Source organism: Sinocyclocheilus grahami, unplaced genomic scaffold (genome assembly GCF_001515645.1).
Source record: "Sinocyclocheilus grahami isolate Dianchi unplaced genomic scaffold, SAMN03320097.WGS_v1.1 scaffold2110.1, whole genome shotgun sequence".
Lineage (NCBI taxonomy): Eukaryota > Metazoa > Chordata > Actinopteri > Cypriniformes > Cyprinidae > Sinocyclocheilus > Sinocyclocheilus grahami.
The window spans coordinates 72,499-81,891 of record NW_015507289.1 but is presented as its reverse complement, the minus strand read 5'-3'; the positions used below and the strand labels follow the sequence as shown (position 1 = coordinate 81,891).

The 9,393-nt window shown below is 36.3% G+C and overlaps 1 protein-coding gene across 1 annotated transcript in view; it reads right to left on the bottom strand.

Moving 5' to 3' along the window:
* Positions 1-540: 540 nt before the first annotated feature.
* The window catches only part of LOC107574080 (protein NDRG2), a 21,963-nt gene continuing 13,110 nt past the window's right edge, over positions 541-9,393 (bottom strand). Inside the window, exons 3-14 of the mRNA XM_016260548.1 lie at positions 6,437-6,557; positions 5,557-5,619; positions 5,358-5,418; positions 4,505-4,591; positions 4,350-4,406; positions 3,073-3,176; positions 2,802-2,840; positions 2,671-2,722; positions 2,529-2,576; positions 2,278-2,313; positions 2,136-2,187; positions 541-986 (exon numbers count right to left, since the gene is read on the bottom strand). Coding sequence (XP_016116034.1) covers positions 823-986; positions 2,136-2,187; positions 2,278-2,313; positions 2,529-2,576; positions 2,671-2,722; positions 2,802-2,840; positions 3,073-3,176; positions 4,350-4,406; positions 4,505-4,591; positions 5,358-5,418; positions 5,557-5,619; positions 6,437-6,557 — 884 coding nt within the window. The 3' untranslated portion in view covers positions 541-822. The remainder of the gene's footprint in view (positions 987-2,135; positions 2,188-2,277; positions 2,314-2,528; positions 2,577-2,670; positions 2,723-2,801; positions 2,841-3,072; positions 3,177-4,349; positions 4,407-4,504; positions 4,592-5,357; positions 5,419-5,556; positions 5,620-6,436; positions 6,558-9,393) is intronic.

Sequence of the window (9,393 nt, the reverse complement as noted above, 5' to 3'; positions counted from 1 at the left end):
AAACAACGACCCCTGTGTCTTTTTCATTGTTCTCTCGCACACGCTGTCACTGTCATTAAACGAACGTAAAATCCTTAAAAGTAAAAAAAAAAAATTGTACATAGACTGACTAGATAAACAAAATTCTGGCATGCATTTCAGAAAAGGCAAAGACCCCAATGGCCCTAACCCCCGAAACCAAACGAATCCAATACAAATAATACAATTACAGTATTTTTTCTTTCTCGCTTTTTATGTATATAGCTTTTTTGAAGGGCAAATGGAAGACATAAGGTGGCTGTCATCTACAGAGACGAGTACTTCGGCCTAAAACTTTCGCCACCGTCTCCGAAAATACTGTACCCCTCTCACAGCAGCAGGATTGTATAACAGAAGAAAATAATACAAAATACAAAAACGAAAGAAAAAGAGCACACCAAAAAATAATAATCACATAGAAGTTGATAGACACACATAATGAGCTTATATACTCTTATCTCTATTTTTTTGTTTAGAAATTCAACATGTAATTAAGAGAAACATCATTATTATTATTTTTTTAATGACGCTCGTCATCATTAATATTAATAATCAGTATTCATATTAGAAGTATTACTATTGGTTAACACTACATATGGGTTTTACTAAAGGCCCCGCCCATGTCACAGAGTTAAAGGGCTCTATCATCTGCCTGACGGGTCGGTGATGGGTGAAGGGTGAAGGGTGAAGGGTGAAGGGAGGGAGAGGGTCGTCATCATCCGCCCGTCTTCACGCACGAAACTCACTTTCCCAGAGGACTCCAGCGCTTCATCCGTCCACCTCTCTCCCCCGCTCTGGCGCTCCTCAGCACGACACCTCCATGGTATGGGATGGGCTCGGCGGGAGCTGTCCGCCCTGCGAGCCCTGGGACAGCGTGCGGGATCGGGAGCGAGAGCCCTCCATGGAGTAGGAGGACGAGAGCGAGGTGGTGCGCGAGCGCGAGAGACGCGTCATGCAGGACGATGCCACTGAGAGAGAGCAAACAGAAGAAATCGTTGAAAAACAAGAACAAATCAAATAAAATATAACAAATAAAAAATAGATAGATAGATAGAATCAGTGAAAAAAAAAATCCAAAATGTAAGGGGTAAGGATTTAAGAGGAGAATTGTGAAATAAAAAGCATTTATTTAGTTAGTTAGTAACACCATAAAAATATGGTGCTTCTGTCAGTGACTATTTACCAACAAAATGTTACTTGCTCTTGTTAATCTGGTCAAAAATGCACCAAGTCTTGTCTACTTATAATGAGAAGCTAAAATATTGCTGTATATAGGCTAATATTATTATTAACGTTCAAAAGTTTGGGGTCTGTAAGATGGTTTTGAAAAAAGGCTCTCCTGCTCACAAACAAGGCTATATTTATTGGATCAGAAATACAGTAAAAACAGGAATATTGTGAAATATTATTACAATTTATGTTAATTGTTTTCTATGTGAATATATTGTAAAATGTATTTTATTCCTATGATCGAAGCTGAATTTTCAGCATCATTACTCCAGTCTTCAGTGTCACATGATCCTTCAGAAATCATTCTAATATATAGCGCCACCTATGGTCCGATCTCCATGACACTACGCAATGCTTGTTCAGAATCATCTGTCGCATGTGCTCACTTAGTTTCATGAAGTTTTGAGTTTTCATTTAGGATTTATAGGCTTTTGGTCATATTTGGCCATGTCCTTTTCTAAATTAACCCATTATAGCTCCCCAAAGCGTAAAATTAAAAAAAATTGTTTTTGAAGAAAAAAATATGAAAATGAGCTGTTTATATTTTTGTGGAAACTGATACACCCCACCCCCCCCCCCTTTTCTTTTTTAAGAAAAAATAAAAAAAAATAACAAGGGGTCCTAAGAGCTGTAGGAAATTAAAAGGGGAAAGTAAAAAATATATATATATATAAAACATTTATTTAAAATATAAATATTTAGTAAAATGTTTTTACTGTTATGTTTGTATCCTTACTGAGTAAAAGTACTGATTTTTTTTCAAAATGAATCTTATTGGCCCCAAACTTTTAAATCATGATGTAAGTAGTTGATGATTTATATTAAAACCTCAATTTCATACATTTTTGTGATGTTTCTCAATAATAAAATGCTCTCGGGTCACTTACTGTATCCCATGCCTTGAATGAAGTACTTAAACGCTTCTGTCAGTTTGCTGGGCTGGAGGGACACACATTTCATTTACACACTGCACAGATTTCATTTGAATAAATTAATTGTATTCATAAACAATGATGTGATGTGACTTACCTGAGTCAGCTGTGGCATCCCGCCGGCATCAGCCATCTGAATAAAAACAACAGAGAGTTCATATCAAAGTGTACTTGCTTTTTGTGACACAAACTGGTCTTATTTTCTAATAAGATAATAATTTTAAGATGACTAAATTAACAAGTTATTAAGATTTTACCACTTAATGATATGTTATGCTTATTTTTGCTCTTCTTTAATAAAATCTAATAAAAGTACAAAATCAGACATGACACAGGTGAAGTCCAAACCTTAAGGAATGAGGTCGTAGTTGGGTCTAGTTTGCTGTTGCAATCCACCTAGTGGACAGAAACAGACGTGCAGTGAGATGAATCGTGAGGATACTGTGGATAAGTGTTGACGTTTTTAAGACTGACTGATATAAAGACTTACCGCAGCTTCCTCATATGGAGCCTGATCACCAACCACCAACATCACAGGACATCTGAAAAACACAGCCACGTGAGGAGGCATCACAAGAGAAACATATAAGAGAGAATGGCTTTATTTTTCATCATTCTTACTTGAACGTGTTATTCCTCTCGATGTCCAGATCTCTGCGACTGTAAGGCAAAAAGAAAAACATAAAAGTTTGATTATCAAGGTGCCCAAATTGCATTTCTTGCATTGTGTTATCTAGCATGCATGTTGCATCCCACCTAACTGCATCAAACTGATAATAACCAAGGCTTTACCAAATCCATATAAAACATTTAAACAGCCAGAAGCATATGGCGATGTATGTATAAAACATTGCTTTATCACTGTTTTCTTTGTGTGTGTGTGTGATTTTACCCTTGGTAGCTCTTCCAGAAGAGTTCGATGTTGATGAGGTTTGGCGCTTTAGAGACTCTCTCTCTGTGGGTCTGAATGAGCTCTGTGTTTGCCGACATCTCTTCCTGAAAACAAACAAATACACACACAACAAATCAGTTTTTCGTCGTCTTTATAATGGATGGGAATTATACAAAATGATTACACAGTTCTCTGGAATACTTGATTCTGATTGGTCAGTCGCATCATTCTGTAGTCAAATATTTCTGTATAATGATAGTAAACTGTAGAAATGGACAATTTTCCCATACAGATGTTCTTGTTCTGCTCAAAAATCTATTTTTCTTACATACCAATGTAATTTAATGTAAAATCAATATTTCAAGTCCATTTATTTAACTTGTGTTAAGGCAAGACACCACAGGTGAATAGGGTAAAACGTTAGATATCACCATACTTCTCCAGTTAAATAATCACAATATATAATGGCAATTGTTTTGTATTATTACAACATTTCTAGAATGTTATGTTTGAATATGCAAATGAGGAAGTGTCTAATTAAATATGCACTACTTTGCATACATTTCCAGATTATAAATCTGAACATTGGATGAAGTTAGGTTCAAACTTCTTGTTTGATTTAAAGTTAAAGATTTTTACAGAAGGGATTTTGTTTTTTTCTTTTTATCATATCTATATTAATCAGAAAACAGTGCCAATATATATATATATATATACATTAAAAATCTTACTGTTCAAAAACTTTTGACTGGTAGTGTAGGCTGATTATTCTTATAGATTGAAACAAATGTGCTTCAGCCAGAAAAAAGGGTATGAAAAGTGCTGCAGAAAACAAAAAAAATTGAACAACAACAAAAACTGGAAATGTTGCTGGAGACGGCTTATTTAAAATGCAAACTCATTCTCTGCCAGCAGGAGGCGCTTTTAGAGTGATAAAACTAGCGGTTACTCCAGTAACGGCTGTAATCACAGCAGCTCCGCTCATGAATGCTACTTTATCAGATCTAATGAAAATACCATCGAAACTTTTCTGAAGACAGTCCTTTCCCTTCAGAGATACATTCATATAAAACACTCGCGCCGTGTTATGATTGTGAAACGTGCAGTGCTCATGTTTATTCAACGAAGTCAAACGGCACAAATAAATCAATGTATGGGAAACTGGTCATGTATATCGAAATATCGGAAATGTGTTTAAAAATCATATCACCGTTATTGAAATAAATTATATCGCGATACATATTGATATTGAATTATTGTCCAGCCCTAACACACACCTGACTGAAGAGGTGACTCAGGATTTGGTCTGTGAGGGAAGACGTCAGATTGGAGAGCTGCAGAAGAAACACAAGCTTTTCGAGTCATTTTCGGGAACATACTGACTGTTATTATTAATCAGACAGTGACTTCTTATAGCCTACAGCTGACAGACCTTCTGTGCAGCCCAGTCCATCCAGCCTCGTGAGTTTGTGTCGACATTGATCAGAACGAGCCCTTCCACGGCCTCAGGGTTACTCAACTGTGAGCGAGAGTGAAGAGAGGACGTAAAGCAGAGCTCAGTGAATATAAAGACGCTGTGGCTCAGTTTCATCTACATAGACAGAATCTGAAGGCATCAGAGGCATGTTTCTGTTCAAAACACTGCAAAATGATGCTGCTTTCCTTTTTAGCCAAAATCTAAGGCAGACATACAGGTTTCCTTTGTAAATAAGGCAAAATTAAAATGCATGGTGATAATCTCCATCGAAGATGACTGATGGAGTTTATTTTGAGAGTTTCTCATTTTTACTGTACTGTATATTTAAACAGTCTGCAAAGTTAAATAATATTTAATGCCTCAGTGTGTTTTTTTTTGGCCGGCAGAGGGCGTAATTCAGTCTCTGAGTGTCTGCTTGTGTTATATATGTTGTATTTAAACATACTGATGCAGCAGGTTTTAAAAACTAGACTTTAATTGTTTTATGGTCAAGAGAAAGAAACTAAACCATGACTAAATTCAAATACTAAAAACCAAACTATAGAAAGAAAGGGGCCACAACATCGAATAAGGGTCAAACTGAACTCCAAATTATATAAAAGTAGTGAGATTATTTGATGATAAGGCAATAAAAGGGGGAAAATTATAATAAACTAGATGGACAGCAACAAAATAGTTTTCATTTCAGAAGTCTGGGCACCTAAATGATAAAAGTGAAACTACTGATAAAAGTGTTTATTTAGAAAAAAGTACTATTCCAACCAATGAAACAATGATAATGCATGTGATGGTCAGATGTGTAACTCACAGTGAACTTGGACAGTATGTAAGCGCCAGCTCCGACTCCAACACCGATAATTGTGCGGAAACTAAACGAGAGGAAAGTAATCAGCACTGAATCATATGAACATAAGAACTATTGTCAAGTATATGTGTAGTTAATTTGTAAAGTATAACTGAAGTGTCACTAATGAAAGTTTAAACATGCATTGACTTGTTTAACTCACTTAAAATACTGCAGGACAGTTGGAAGCATATCAGAGATCTGATCCATAGTTGCATACTGGTATCTGTTAGAGAAAATAAGACATTTTAGGACTCTTATCAAGAGACACAGCAGCCGGTGGACACGTAAAAGAATAAAAATAGTCTCTGAGTCACAATCTGCATCAAACATGAAAGACATAAAACCACTAACACCTTCTGAAGACACTTTGACAGCTGTCAAACGCCATTTAATGCATTTACATTTTTCACATTTTTTCTAACACCTACACAAAGTCTCAGCAATCACACTCGCACACACACAAATATCCAGCTCAATCATGCTCATCGTGTTTGCATACGATCACACCGATGGGATTATCATCAGCTGCTCAATTCAAATCTGCGTTCGCGCTTTGTCTGGTGCTGAGGTGCTCACGTCATTTATTAAAATTTTTCAGTATTTTCAACCATATGTGTCCCTGGAGCACAAAAGCAGTGTTAAGTCGCTGGGGTATATTTGTAGCAATAGCCAAAAATTAAGAATTTGCTTTCATATTCAGCTTTCATATGACATATAAATCTCAATTTCGAAAAATGTACTCTTATGACTGGTTTTGTGGTCCAGGGTCACATATAATGTTTATTTTAAATTTCTCTCACCATCATAAATAATGTGAAAAATGAAATTAAAGTGTCGATTGCGGCATTGAATTTATATCTGCTCATGTTGCATCATATCTTCTTTTTACAGGTTTTTGCAGAGTTGCGCATTAAACCAATCACAGGCGATTCTGTTGAGCTTATGAATGCAATGTCCAATCAGAAGTGTTCAGATTAGTCATCACTGAAATGCTGTGAAGGTTTGTTCAGTGAAAAGTGAAAAGAATACATGGCACGTACCCGGCAGGATAAATGGCCGCGCCGTCCTCTTGTCCCGGAGCATCCACGTGGACCACAGTAAAGTTCTTCACGATCTCCTGCATCTCCTCAAACTTAAACAGGGTGGAGAAGCAGCTCTTACCTGACAGAGACAGACAACCAAAAATCATTCAATTTAATAATTTAATAATTTATTTTAAAAAACACATTTAATTTAACCCAAGGTTAAGTTTCTTGATTAACAGCACAATGTTGAGGGCTCATGATGTCTATAGAAATCAGAACTCCTTTCATTTTTATATAGTTAAGCTGAGATAGGAGAACATATTTTAACATAGAAAAACTACACACATTTAAACAATAAGGAATAGGCAGCAATAATTTATAATGACAATTCATCAACTTTTACAGATTCATTGTCGTTTACAAAAAAAATGTGCCTTCCTTACTGAAACTGAAAAATGCGTTTCAATTGTATTTTTTATTTAATTGTCTTATTATTATTAAAACGTTCTTTTGAGTCGAATCTTATTAATTAATCATTTGAACAGGTTCACAAAACTCACATCTGAATGAACTGTGCAACCTTAAACGAATCGGTTGTACAGTTGCTATTATTCTCTACTTATTAAACCAAGATCTGTTTCTTTTGGACATCTCAGTGTAGATGAAGCCTCACAGCACAATGACTACAGGTTCAGTTCCCTGGAGAACAATGATTACGGTCACGACTCGCTTCTGATGAACTTGCAATAAAATAATATTCTAGCTAATACAACAGAAGATGTCGTATGTGTTTATTTTCATACTCATGCACTTTGTCTCTGTTTGGCTGGCTGAACACACTCATCAAGTGTTAACCACATGGAGTAAGTGTGAAGAGCTCATCTCTTTTCGCATGATGAGCAGAGCTGCCTTTAAACCATCTATATTATTATTAGATGCAGCGACATTCATACTGAAAGAAATGTTTTAGTGGGGCATTTCCAAGAAACAATGTATATTTTCACACCTGCCTCTTTTCAACCCAATAAATATGAGCCCAGTGAGCGTCTCAGACACTTTCTGATCTTCGAGGCTCTTTCATTCACACGGGCTCAAGAACAACACAAAGGTAAATATGCATTCAGTACAAATGACTAAAGTGCTGAAAAAAAGGATATAGGCTATAGTTGTTTTGTTAATGAACTGTGATAAAGTTATGTTCGATGTTCGACCAAATATTGTTCTTTTGAGCCGGTTCTCTGAAGTAACTTGTCGAGCTGATTCACAGATCGACCTGAATCGAACTTTAGTTCCGAGCTGATGACGCACAGCCGAAGTAGCACCTCCGACTCAAAAAAGGTTCGACCAGCTGTCGAAGGATTCTATTGCTGACATAATGCACATGCGTGTTATCACCGAGGACTTGAACGACCCTGATGCGCAATGCAAGCTGATTAGTTTTATTAAATAGGCCTACATTTTTATTATTGTGCATGCAGATTATTGTAAGTTGTTAAGCTAAATCAGTGAGTTTACTATTTTATTTTATTATTTCTATATACTTTAGACATGCCGAACACACCCGCATTTGTGCATCAATGTCTTTAACACGTGCCGTAAGTGCGAAAGTTTTAGGAAACATATCCAAGATGTACTATATTGGTCTGTCATATCCGACATGAAGGGTCAGCGAATGAAACTGTGAACATCCTGAACGACAATAATCACAAATAATTTTATTTGACTGTTTCATTGATTTAATGACACTGAGTCGTTAAAAAATAAATGCTCATTGATATCATCCATGACAGCACACATACATCACGGAGACATCTATTTGACGTCTGCATTACATCTACAAGACGTGTTTTTTAGAGTGTTTGTTCATCTGCAATACGTCTATAGGACGTTTCCTATCAGATGTCAAATAGACGTTTAGAAGATGTCTTTAAGATGTTTATGATTTAGAATGCATGTAAAACTGACATCTTAAAGACGTCTGTCAGATGTTTGTACACAGCAGATGCTTTCCAGATGAAGAGATCTTTAACAGACATCTTGCAGACGTACAGGTGCAATCTTGCGTGAACTGATGAATCTTTTTTTTTTTTACCGGTTAATTGAACTGAACTGTCCGAAAGAACCGGTTTGCCAGACTTAGCATCACTACTTTAATGTTGTCCTTTCATTCACACGGGCTCAAGAACAACACAAAGGTAAATATGCATTCAGTACAAATGACTAAAGTGCTGAAAAAAAGGATATAGGCTATAGTTGTTTTGTTAATGAACTGTGATAAAGTTATGTTCGATGTTCGACCAAATATTGTTCTTTTGAGCCGGTTCTCTGAAGTAACTTGTCGAGCTGATTCACAGATCGACCTGAATCGAACTTTAGTTCCGAGCTGATGACGCACAGCCGAAGTAGCACCTCCGACTCAAAAAAGGTTCGACCAGCTGTCGAAGGATTCTATTGCTATTGTTATCACCGAGGACTTGAACGACCCTGATGCGCAATGCAAGCTGATTAGTTTTATTAAATAGGCCTACATTTTTATTATTGTGCATGCAGATTATTGTAAGTTGTTAAGCTAAATCAGTGAGTTTACTATTTTATTTTATTATTTCTATATACTTTAGACATGCCGAACACACCCGCATTTGTGCATCAATGTCTTTAACACGTGCTGTAAGTGCGAAAGTTTTAGGAAACATATCCAAGATGTACTATATTGGTCTGTCATATCCGACATGAAGGGTCAGCGAATGAAACTGTGAACATCATGAACGACAATAATCACAAATAATTTTATTTGACTGTTTCATTGATTTAATGACACTGAGTCGTTAAAAAATAAATGCTCATTGATATCATCCATGACAGCACACATACATCACGGAGACATCTATTTGACGTCTGCATTACATCTACAAGACGTGTTTTTTAGAGTGTTTGTTCATCTGCAATACGTCTATAGGACGTTTCCTATCAGA